A 12120-nucleotide genomic window follows, 5' to 3' on the forward strand; every position below is an offset into this window, starting at 1 on the left:
GTAATGATCAATGCACCCGGTTTTAAGATAATAAACCCATTTCAATGATATGGGATTGTTTTCTTAGCGTGCCAACATGGGATATTTGCCAAAAATACTAAAGACAGGTTGTTGCATGACCATTCTTGTGTATTTTTGAGAACAAAAAAAGTCCCTCAGGGGAGGAGTGTGTGAGAAGGAGCACATGGCCAACCAGAAAGATGAGGAAATAAAGGTTCCTATCTCTTTTGGCAACGGACTTCAAGGGGATTGTTCTCATCCAAACAACAGGGACGGAGAGAACCAAAGGCTCTCCAAGCTTTGGGGCTCTGGTGAGAACAGGCCCCAACCCTGGGCACCTAGGTCAATTTTATTGTTGTGATGAGTATAATTATTGATAAAGGGCAAAATTTTATGGGGACAAGAGATAAAATAGATCATATATCAAAAAATATGACACAGATGCAAATCATGAATCTTTTGAATCCATATGAAGACTTTGGGGTCACAAATCTTTATGATACAACTGGGGAGTGGGCTCACTTCCTGTGAATGAATGTGGCATTTTTGATGTGGTAGCAGTCAGTGGTTTAAAAAAGGGGAGGGAAAATGTTTTTTTTTTTTTAAGTCTCCCACTTTCAGTAAATGTTTGACCACAAACCAAGCAGGCCAAAGTCTTTGCACCGGGTCTTGTGTGTAATTTCTAGTGTCCAATAATAGACTGAAAAATAGTCAGTGTAATATAGTGTAATAACCTTCTTGTGATTAAGGGCTATACAAATAAAAATGACTTGACAATATAGATATACCAGCTCAGTAGCCTAGATGGTAAGGCGCCCGCTTTGAGACTGGGAGATCGGGGTTCGCGTCCCGGTCGAGTCATTCCTAAGACTTAAAAAGTGGTCGGCGGCGCCCTCTGTTGGCTGCGGCTGCATCGACTCGCTACAACGGGTCAGGTGCAATCGACATTTCGTTCTGTGTACATTGTTACACAGAATGACAATACAAGGAAATTATTATTATTATTATTTTTTTTTCTCACCACAATATCAACAGGTCAAAGGAGATGAGTTTCTTTATTGTGTAGGGAAACCTAAAACAAGCGGTAGAAAACAAAATAACTTAACTACAGGTGTAAGTCCCTGTTTATGCCTTTTGGGAGACTTTTTGGCTATTTTTCAGTGTGGGTTGATGTGTGTCTTTTTAAGTTCTGACTTGAAGTGAAACTTTGACCGCAAAGTGAGCAAGAAAAAGGCTTATCCCCAGTGTGGGTTAATGTGTGTGCTTTCAATTGTCCATTTTGGGTGAATCTTTGACCGCAAATTGAGCAGGAAAAAGGCTTCTCGCCAGTGTGGGTTCTAATGTGTTTTTTTAATTCCCCACTCTGGGCAAATCGTTTACCGCAAACTGAGCAAGAAAAAGGCTTCTCCCCAGTGTGGGTTCGCTGGTGTATTTTTAAGTACCCACTTGAAGTGAATCTTTGACCGCAAACTGAGCAAGAAAAAGGCTTCTCGCCGGTGTGGGTTCGCTGGTGTATTTTTAAGTTCTGACTTGAAGTGAATCTTTGACCGCAAACTGAGCAAGAAAAAGGCTTCTCGCCGGTGTGGGTTCGCTGGTGTATTTTTAAGTACCCACTTGAAGTTAATCTTTTACCACAAATTGAGCAGGAAAAAGGCTTCTCGCCAGTGTGGGTTCTGGTGTGTCTTTTTAAGTGCCCACTGTTAGTGAATCTTTTATCACAAACTGAGCAAGAAAAACGCTTCTCATCAGTGTGGGTTCTAGTGTGTATTTTTAAGTGCCCATTTTGGGTGAATCTTTGACCACAAACTGAGCAGGAAAAAGGCTTTTCGCCAGTGTGGGTTAATGTGTGTATTTTTAAGTTCTCATTTTTAGTGAATCTTTGACCGCAAACTGAGCAAGAAAAAGGCTTCTCGCCAGTGTGGGTTCTGGTGTGTATTTTTAAGCTCCAATTCTGTGAGAATTTTTGACCACAAACTGAGCAGGCAAAATGCTTTTTGCCAGTGTGGGTTCTAGTGTGTATTTTTAAGTTTCCACTTGTAGTGAATTTTTTACCACAAATTGAGCAAGAAAAAGGCTTCTCACCAGTGTGGTTTTTTTTGTGTGATTTCAATTGCCCATTTTGGGCAAATTTTTGACCACAAACTGAGCAGGAAAAAGGCTTCTCGCCTGTGTGCGTTAGAGTGTGTACTTTTAAGGTCTGTCTCATGGTAAATCTTTTACCACAAATTGAGCAGGCAAAAGGCTTCTCACCAGCGTGGAATTTCATATGCAACTTTATATAATACTTGCTTCGAAACGTTTTCCCACACTGGGAACATGTGTTACCACCTTCAGCGTTTGCGGAGCGGGACGTGTCGTCATCTTCCGTTTCCACGTGTTGACGGGAGCTGATGCTTAGAAGCTCCTGCCGACCGTTATTTTCAGGTTGACCTTGATCTTCAGGTTGACCTTGATCTTCGGCGGTTGAACGGACCCCGGTCACTCGCAAGACTGGAACATCATCCTCCTCCTCAACAGGCTCCCCATCTTCTGTTTCTTGCTTCATGTGATAAGGCTTCAGATCTTCCTCAATTTTAACGGCAGGCAACTCTGGTTCCTGCCGCGCAGTAGCAAGATATTCTCGGCTGACGTCTGCAAGACACAAGTCACGCTTATTTGTATTGCCCTCAACTCGTTCAGAAGCATTGTCCCATAGTGCCAAAACGTAAGAAAAATTCTAAAGGCTTAGGCGCTGCTGAACAGTGAGTATTAGGCCTCTGGGAATGAAATCTTCACTAGATGCCAAGAGTGGCTTTGTTCAGATTGTTTGCTGCGTCCCATTCTTCCCACTTTCTCTCGCTATTTTTCCTCGTCACTTGCTTTTGCGCGTGCATGTGCAAATGTAACGTGTCCCAATACTCTAAAGTCCGAGGGAGAAGTCCCCTTTGACCCTCAAAAGAACCACTTCGGATGGAAAGAGGTCAGGAGCCGACTAAGAACAAAGTCACTTCCCAGAAGACAAATTTTCAATATCAACAAACATGGCGGGAAAGGAACCGCACAAATGTAAGTCCTTTTTCACAACTATGCATGTTTTTGAAACAAAACACATCGAGATGTCTTGGACATAAACGCAACGGAAAACCTTATCGTTGCCTCAAAACATGAACATTGCCCAATGGCTGCTTTACACAGAGCACAAATCGACCAAAAAAGCCAGAAACGACTCTTGGCACTCCAAACCGTCGAGTACCTTAATTTGTTCGGAAGATCGCGGTTTAGCCCCGTTTTTATCTTAAAGGAGTCGTGCCTTCACATCCACACGGACAAAACGCCGGTCGCTGAAGCGGCATAGTCACGATAACGTTACGGATATATGTCATTGCGCGTGTTTACTGCGCACGATTCCGCGCGTCCCGTTTTCTTTACAATATGATGCTAACACGTGAGACCGAATCGATTCTTGACGCGGAGGGGAGGTCAGCATTCTGTACCTGTTAAATTCTATTCTATCGATTCTAAATTCGAAAGCATATGTGACGCTGGCCAATAGAAGGCTCCGACAGCCACGTCAGGTTTGTTATTGTCGATTCACTATGAAATCGTTATGCGGAAGGAATCAGATCATTTCCTGTCGGCCTGTTAATGGGCAACTTGTGTCGAATGCGGTCATGCGGGCTAATGTTTCAGAGACTGTGGAGCAAACCAAAGCCCTGATCACATTCAGGGCAGAAAATGATGAGCAGTTCACAGAGAAAATGTTCACCACAAAACAACTGTGAGAGTGAGGAGGCTAACCTGCAGGTCCGCAATCTTATTGTGACAATGCATTGACCCACCCTTATGTCGAAGGACAGCTGTCGAATCGATCGGCCGGGAGGTGAGCAACACGGGACATTTATCTATCCACCTTGGTCATATCCCTCAAGAGGCCGACAGCAAGACAAACACATACAATAACAGAAATTTAAAAAGGGGGGAAAATGGCAAAAAAAACTCAAACAAAGAATTTTGGACCATGACCGACCCGGCACCCAAGTTGGTCATGCTTTCGTCTCTCCAGATGAAACGGGACACGACAAAGCGGCCACGACTCCTCAGAGCACCCGAAACCTTGGCTTCCCCGATTCACTCCGTGCGATACCTTGCACTCCATTCCACCAACTGCAGCCGCATCACAACCCAACCATCTTGTTGTTATGATAATTATAATTATTGATAAAAGACAAAATTTTATGGGGACTAGAGCTAAAATAGATCATCTACCAAGAAACATGTCGCATATGGAAATCATGAATCTTTTAAATCCGTATGAAGACTTTGGGGTCTCCAATCTTTATGATACAAGTGGAGAGTCTGCTCACTTCCTGTGAATGAATGAATGTGGCTTTTTTGACGTGGTAGCAGTCAGTGGTTTAAAAAAGGGGAGGGAAAATGTTTTTTTTTTTTTTAAGTCTCCCACTTTCAGTAAATGTTTGACCACAAACCAAGCAGGCAAAAGTCTTTGCACCGGGTCTTGTGTGTCATTTCTAGTGTTCAATAATAGACTGAAAAATAGTCAGTGTAATATAGTGTAATAACCTTCTTGTGATTAAGGGCTATACAAATAAAAATGACTTGACTTGACAATATAGATTTTTTTTTCACCACAATATCAACAGGTCAAAGGAGATGAGTTTCTTTATTGTGTAGGGCAACCTAAAACAAGCAATAGAAAACAAAATAACTTAACTACAGGTGTAAGTCCCTGTTTATGCCTTTTGGGAGACTTTTTGGCTATTTTTCAGTGTGGGTTAATGTGTGTCTTTTTAAGTTCTGACTTGAAGTGAATCTTTGACCGCAAACTGAGCAAGAAAAAGGCTTGTCCCCAGTGTGGGTTCGCTGGTGTATTTTTAAGTACCCACTTGAAGTGAATCTTTGACCGCAATCTGAGCAAGAAAAAGGCTTCTCGCCAGTGTGCGTTCTAGTGTGTATTTTTAAGCTCTCATTCCGTGTGAATGTCCGGCCGCACACTGAACAATAAAAAGGCTTCTCGCCAGTGTGGGTTCTGGTGTGTATTTTTAAGTGCCCACTGTTATTGAATCTTTGACCACAAACTGAACAAGTTTCAAAGTTTCAAAGTTTTCAACTAGCAATAATCGCAAGAAAAAGGCTTCTCGCCAGTGTGGGTTCTGGTGTGTCTTTTTAAGTTTTTATTTAAAGTGAATCGTTGACCGCAGATTGAGCAAGAAAAAGGCTTCTCACCACCGTGTATTAGTTGGTGTGATTTCAAGTGTCCATTTCGGGTGAATTTTCGACCGCAAACTGAACAAGAAAAAGGCTTTTCGCCAGTGTGGGTTCTAGTGTGTACTTTTAAGTTCCCACTGTTAGTGAATCTTTGATCACAAACTGAACAAGAAAAAGGCTTCTCGCCAGTGTGGGTTTTAGTGTGTATTTTTAAGTTCTCATTTTTAGTGAATCTTTGACCACAAACTGAACAAGAAAAAAAGCTTCTCACCAGTGTGGTTTCTGGTGTGTATTTTTAAGTTTACACTTGTAGTGATTTTTTTACCGCAAATTGAGCAGGAAAAAGGCTTCTCGCCAGCATGGAATTTCATATGCAACTTTATATAAGACTTGTTTCGGAACGTTTTCCTGCACTGGGAACATGTGTTACCACCTTCAGCGTTTGCGGAACGAGACGTGTCGTCATCTTCCGTTTCCACGTGTTGACGGGAGCTGATGCTTAGAAGCTCCTGCCGACCATTATCTTCAGGTTGACCTTGATCTTCGGCGATTGAACGGACCCCGGTCACTGGCAAGACTGAATAATCGTCCTCCTCAACAGGCTCCCCATCTTCTGTCTCTTGCTTAACCTGATAAGGCTTCAGATCCTCCTCAATTTCAATGTCAGGCAACTCTGGTTCCTGCCGCGCAGGAGCAAGATATTCTTGGCTGACGTCTGCAAGACACAAGTCACGTTTATTTGTATTGCCCTCAACTCGTTCAGAAGAATTGTCACCGAGTGCCAAAACGTAGAAAAAAATTCTAAAGGCTTAGGCGCGGCTGATCAGTAAGTATTAGGCCTCTGGAAATTAAATGCTCGTTTTTAGAGGATAAAAAGGGGCCGGAGGGACTTTCGGCGGCGCTACGAGGTAGACGGCAGCAAGGAAAGTCGCTCGGGCAAAAATCACCACAGACAAATGTAATACTTACTAGGAGAAAGACAGAAAGGCTACAATTTGTGACTCATATTAAAGAAAAACACAAAACACGGTCAAGGAGGGGAGACTTGTTGAGGAAACGGGCGCTAAGGAGAAAAAGACGGAGGGAGCAGAAGGAATGTCATCGGTCGACGAGGGACGCCACTCGGCCATCCTCCGCGAAATCCCTAAATGAAGGCGAGAACATACCGAAGCAGCCGGCGGGAACAAGATTGCCGTGGCAAGACTTGAAAAAGAAGAACTTCTGGAGCGCACTTTGTCGCTGGAGCGGAGGCTGGAAGGCATGGAGGAGCTACATGCTAACACCGAGGAGCCAACGACGAGACCAGAAGAATCCGTAGCCTTCCTCCTCCGACAAACGAGCAACAAATTGGGAGGACTTGGAGTCAACACTTGGCATACGTAAGAAATGATTCGCCCCATTACAAAACAGGAATTACAAGACAACTTCAAAAGAAATAAATCACCAGGAAGGAATGGATTCCCGGGGGTGTTCTCCAAAAGCTTTAAGGAAGAATCAACAGCGGTACTGCATAAAGTATTTAACTATGCGCCAACAAAAGGAGATCCCCCCAAATCGGAAGCCATCGTAACAGTCTTGCACAAAGAAGGAAAAGACCCAATATCGTGTGAAAGCTAGAGACCGCTTACTTTACTTTCTTAACATCTCAAAATTCTCACAAGCATACTGGCCAAAAGAAGGCAGAAAATCGGGATTAATGAAAAGGGATCAAACGGGGTTTATTCCGGGAAGACGGGGCGCAAACAATATCAGCAGGATACTAAACATAATTACGAGCACAAAATGAAATCGTTAGAACAACTCCAACAAGAATTTGACCTGCCCAGAAATAATTTTTACAATTATTTGCAACTAAGGCACTACCTCCAGAAACATGACGAATGGGGGAAAAAATGTAAGGAGCCGACTCAAGTGGAGGAATTATTAATAATTCACTGGTGACAAGGGCACAGCAACGCCTGTACTTCCTGCGGAGGATGAAGAGAGCCCACCTGCCCTCACCCACCCTCATCACATTCGACAGGGGCACCATAGAGAGTATCCTGACCAGCTGTATCTCTGTGTGGTGTGGAGGCCGCAGAGCCTCCGACCGGGGTAGTGTGAGGAGGGTGACCAGGACGGCAGAGAAAATCATGGGGACTTCTCTCCCCTCCATTCAGGACATTGGCCAGAAGCGCTGCCTATCCCGAGCCAAGAACATCATCAGGGACCCCTCTCACCCCCATCGTGGACTGTTCACTCTGCTAGCCTCTGGGAAGAGGTACTGCAGTGTGCAGAGCAGGACCAGCAGGTTTTGCAATAGTTTTGTCCCCCTGGCCATTAGCATGTTAAAGTGTCAATCATACACATAGTAAGTCTACACTGCATCTGAAATGAAATGAAATGAAATGATCTGAAATGAAATGATCTGAAATGAAATGATCTGCATTTATATAGCGCTTTTCAAGTCAATGACTTCCCAAAGCGCTTTACAATGTGCTTCACATTTCCCAATAGCGGCCGTGATCTGTGCAGCCATGTAAGGCGCTAACCTGCTTATTGGGGGTAATTGGGGGTTCAATGTCTTACCCAAGGACACTTCGACATGTAACACGGACAAGCCGGGATTCGAACTGGGATCCCTTAATCCTAAAACGATCGCTCTACTTCCTGAGCTACTGCCGCCCCAGCATCTGTTTGTTTTATTTTTTTGCACTTCGGGCAGTTCTTTATAGCTAGCCACTCCTTTGCACATCTGTTCTCCTCTTCACTATCGTACTCCAGTGGCCAACCCAATTTCCCAAACAAGTTAGGCACATCGGCACCGAAGTCAGTCACGCTATCGTCCCTCTGGATGAAACGGGACAACAGAAAGCGGCCGTGTCACTTGGGTCAGGGTGACAACAGCAGGCCCCGACAGCTTTCGCTGGTTTACCCCCGCCGCATCATACGGGTGCCCAGCCCATCCTCCGTGTTTGTGTACTGGCAGTTGAGTGGCCTTTTTATGCTATTTTTTGTTTTTTGTCAATCATACATCATTGTTAGATGGTGTCCAAAGGGCTCTAGTCATAGTAACGTTCACTTTTGGAGCTTAGCTTCCTTAACTTACCTGTAAATAACTAAGATAACACATGTTGGATATGTTATGCTGAATGATTCAAGGTCAATTTTAACGGAAAGGCACTCCCGGTAGTCTCCAGATGGTAAGGTGTTAAGAGATAGGGTTTGAGTTCCATATTAGGGTTCTAAACTGAACGTAGGGTTGAAAGCTCGGATTACAAATGAAACACGGTTAGGAATAGGGTTACAAACAAGGGTTTGGGCTGCAAGGTTTTAACCGATTTCAGGGCTCCAAAATACGGTCGAAGCTGGAGTTTGAAACTAATGTTAAGGTTTTCGTTCTGTAGATCAGCGCGGGAATTGTTGTCTGGTCAACAGAAATACATACTAAAGGTTATGCTTCTGCTAGCAAAGAAAATGATGACAGTGTCCTGCCTGAAACCACAATCCCCTGACATAAAACAATGGAGAGACAAATGAAAGCGATTGTAGATTATGGAAAAAAAATCACTGCAGAGTGAACTTTTGTCATGATTGCCCCAGACTTCTGCGCAATATGTTAAGTATGACAGAACAATATCATAAATACAATGCATTATAGTTTAAAACGAATTTGGCTTTATCAATAACTGAGATGCTTTTAGATACTTTAGTTTGTATGTGTCTGATGTGCGTTTTCCAGCTTCATTTCTTGTCCATTATCACCCCTAAACCTTTCTTGTCTATTATCCCTAAAAACTCTCTGATTTCCATTGCAGCATCATCCATTTCGACTTCTAAATCTTGATTTGCCTTGCGATTAACAAAGAATATGACTTGGGTTTTATTTAAACTTTTCATTTATTTGTATCCATCCATACTTTTAGGGGAATGACTTCATGATCATTGCAAGTTATTAAATCAATATAATTCTCATTGGAATAGAAAATGTTAGTGTCCTCGGCAAATATTATTCGTCTTTATACTTTTGAAACATGAAAAATATCGATAAGATTTAAATGAAATAACTTTGGACCCAGGATAGAACCCTGTGGTACTCCACAACCGATGTCCAAGTATTCAGAGGACAACTGTCCCATTTTTAAATATTGCTTCCTCCCCGTCAAATCACTTGGAATCCATTGCACAGACACGCCCCTGATGCGATATCTATCTTTAGTTTTTTTAAAATAGAAAACAATAGCTTATTGTGTGTAGACATCTGGCGGAAGTCTTGACGCGGGGGCGGGCAACCATCACGAGTTGTTTGAGCAATGCCATAAGGAGCCTTCCCTTTTTGCCATATCTCCTCTCTGCGTATTTTTGGGGGGCACGCCCAACGACGGTCCCTCCGAAATAAGGACGTTGCGGAAAGTAAAACCACCAACCTGCTCTGTTCAACACAATTTGGAGTATCTTGTAAACAGTTCCTGGACACTCTGGTTCCTGACACGCAGGAGGAAGATGGTCTTCACCGATTTCTGCAAAACAGAAGACAAACAGCATTTATTTGTGACGAAACTCACATCAACCTGATCTCAAAGCTACAAAAGGGCAAGGAAACACTCAAAAAAGGTCAGCATGCGGAAAATGAAGAAACCTTGGGAAGGGACCGCACATGAAATATACAGGAAGTCATGGAAACAGGGTTCATACATGGTTTTCATGGCCAATTATGAGCACTTTTCAAGCACTTCCAAAGCCTTATTTTTTTCTCTCCAGTACCTCCAAAAGGAAAAAAAATCTAGCGGCCATCAGAGGAAAGTTTTTCTGTTGTCGTCTTTGATGATTAAAATAAAGTCGCTATCTTGCTCCTAGCGCATGCTTTATGCTATTTTGGGATGTTCCCATCCACGACCTATGATCTTTGTGTGTGAAGGGGCTGCTATAACAGCGCCACCTGCTGCTATGGGGTAAAGTTTGGGCTTCTGATTCTGTGATTGGAAGGCAGGAGTTAGTTGGCAGTCTACAGTGCGCCGCTAACGGTAAGCCACAATCTTTCGGTGCTCCGAAAAAAGTTAATTGTAAAGATTAAAACCACGGCTGACAAATGTCTCTACATGCACAGTAATGTGATTGATGTTATCAGGCTGTTTGGATTTATTCTTGTTTTGTTTCTGTCGCCTTTTGTGTTAGTTTTGCCAGACGTTGCATGTTGTGCTAAAATGCTAATTCCCCTTATAGTGTTGAAAGCCAGCAGAGGTAAGAAACCCCGTGTTGTGTGTGACTCATTTCATTTCCAACAACTGTATTAAAAGCCTCATCATGCAGTCCAGCCCGAATGGGGATCTTAAGTTGGACGGCTACACCGCGGTTACAAATTATATATACATATATAAAGTTTGGATGCGACTTCGTACCAGTTGCTGCTAAACTTCATTTTATTTCCTGCACTTTTAGTATTTGCTCGAGGTGAAAAACGAGTCGTTTACTGTAAAAGGCTGAAAAAGTTGTATTTGAATTTCAAACCACTATTCTTTCCTTTGCAACATTTTGGAAAGCATTGTCATTGTAGCAGAAGCAAAAAAAATGTCCAACCTTCTCCGAGCTGCTTGGAAAAAGCGTCCTCTCGTCGCGGTCCTTCCTCACTGGAGCGCATTTTATTGGTCTTTCAACGAAAAAACTCCAACTCGGCAGTAAAAAGGACCACAAAGTGATACTTGTGTCGAGTTGACGTCGTTTAAAGTCGACTAGAGGAATTTTTCGACATTTTCTTTTTCGGCAGCCATGACACCTTCTCCCTCCAAACCCCCGCCGCAATGGCACGGATCGCACGCTGCGTTCACGAAAATGGGTGTTTTGGGAGATCCTACCAGATACGACCGAAAAACGTCTAAAGAACGTGGGATGTCGGGGCTTTTTAACCCTCAACTGGGGAAATATAATCAGAAAGACACTCAAAGTGTGAGGTCCTGGTTGAAAAGTTGTGTTACATGGCATTTCTCCTGGTCGGAGGTTGGAAAACTCAGTTATCGTCATTTCGGGAACGCAGCAACAGAAAACAGATAGAAGACGAGATCGGTCGGCGACAAAATAACTCTATTCGTCGGGTGAACAACTATGTTAAGGCAATATATGTCAAAAAGGATATTATAAAAAAGGTAAAAATAAAAAAAGCAGTAACGAGTGTATTCATAAGTTTTGTTCTGTTGAAATTCCTGCTGAAATATTGTTGACAAGTTTGTGTTTAAGTGTCCTGCAATGACGAGTCCAACAGTGCCACCTGCTGGTACAACAGAGTTGAAATTTGATTTCATTGATTTTTTTTGTTGAATTCTCACAAAATCCGTGTTTTTGTTGCATTGCTGTGAGAAATGTTGGTACCGCCTTCATCTGTTAAGCAGGGTTGGGGAGGTTTACTTGAATTGGATGACCCACAATCCATTGCGGCGGGGTTTCGAAGGAGAAGGTGTCATGGCTGCCGAAAAAGAAAATGTCGAGAAAGTCCTCTAGTCGACTTCAAACGACGTCAACTCGACTCAAGTATCACTTTGTGGTCCTTTTTAACCCCGAGTTGGAGATATTTTTCGTTGAAATTCGGAGAGAATGCGCTCCAGTGAGGAAGGACCGCGACGAGAGGACGCTTTTTCCAAGCAGCTCGGGGAAGGTTGGACATTTTTTTTTTGCTTCTGCTACAATAACAATGCTTTCCAAAATTCAATATTAGTGATTCAAAAGAAAGAACGAATAGTGGTTTGAAATTCCAATACAACTTGTTTTCAACCTTTTACAGGAAATAACTCGTTTTTCACCTCCAGCAAATACTAAAAGTGCAGGAAATCAAATGAAAGCTCTTGAGTGACTCGTATAATGTAACATGAAAACTTCAATAGAGGGGTTTGAGGTCCTAAGATTACCCACAATGCATTTGCTGGTGGGCATTTTGGAAGTCAACAA

The 12120-nt window shown here is 43.0% G+C and overlaps 3 protein-coding genes across 6 annotated transcripts in view; 2 read left to right on the forward strand and 1 right to left on the reverse strand.

Annotated features, from left to right (window-relative positions):
* The window catches only part of LOC148368184 (uncharacterized), a 316699-nt gene that overhangs the window by 182637 nt on the left and 121942 nt on the right, over positions 1-12120 (forward strand). The window lies entirely within an intron of this gene.
* Positions 1151-11418, reverse strand: LOC148368195 (uncharacterized). The gene is made up of 4 exons (XM_088329627.1): positions 10762-11418; positions 9612-9704; positions 5639-5920; positions 1151-2631 (listed from the first exon to the last, which is right to left on the reverse strand). The coding sequence occupies exons 1-4, from the start codon at positions 10820-10822 to the stop codon at positions 1151-1153; spliced, it is 1917 nt and encodes a 638-aa protein (XP_088185753.1). The 5' UTR covers positions 10823-11418.
* The window catches only part of LOC148368196 (uncharacterized), a 29193-nt gene continuing 28700 nt past the window's right edge, over positions 11628-12120 (forward strand). For all 4 annotated transcript variants that reach the window (XM_088330205.1, XM_088330206.1, XM_088330202.1 and 1 more), the window contains exon 1: positions 11628-11830. In XM_088330205.1, the coding sequence (XP_088186331.1) occupies positions 11770-11830 (61 nt within the window). In that variant the 5' untranslated portion in view covers positions 11628-11769. The remainder of the gene's footprint in view (positions 11831-12120) is intronic.

This window comes from Urocampus carinirostris, chromosome 3 (assembly GCF_059441175.1).
Source record: "Urocampus carinirostris isolate Australia breed hairy pipefish chromosome 3, RoL_Ucar_1.0, whole genome shotgun sequence".
Taxonomy (NCBI): domain Eukaryota; kingdom Metazoa; phylum Chordata; class Actinopteri; order Syngnathiformes; family Syngnathidae; genus Urocampus; species Urocampus carinirostris.

Bases quoted from the DNA above. Each gene is read 5' to 3' on its own strand.
- LOC148368195 (XM_088329627.1), bottom strand. From the start codon at position 10,822: ATGCGCTCCAGTGAGGAAGGACCGCGACGAGAGGACGCTTTTTCCAAG. The intron at 5,921-9,611 runs GTTGGTGGTTTT...TGTGTCTTGCAG, and splicing joins AATTGTGTTGAACAGAGCAG to ACGTCAGCCAAGAATATCTT. The intron at 2,632-5,638 runs GTGGTAACACAT...TGTGTCTTGCAG, and splicing joins TCGTTCCGCAAACGCTGAAG to ACGTCAGCCGAGAATATCTT.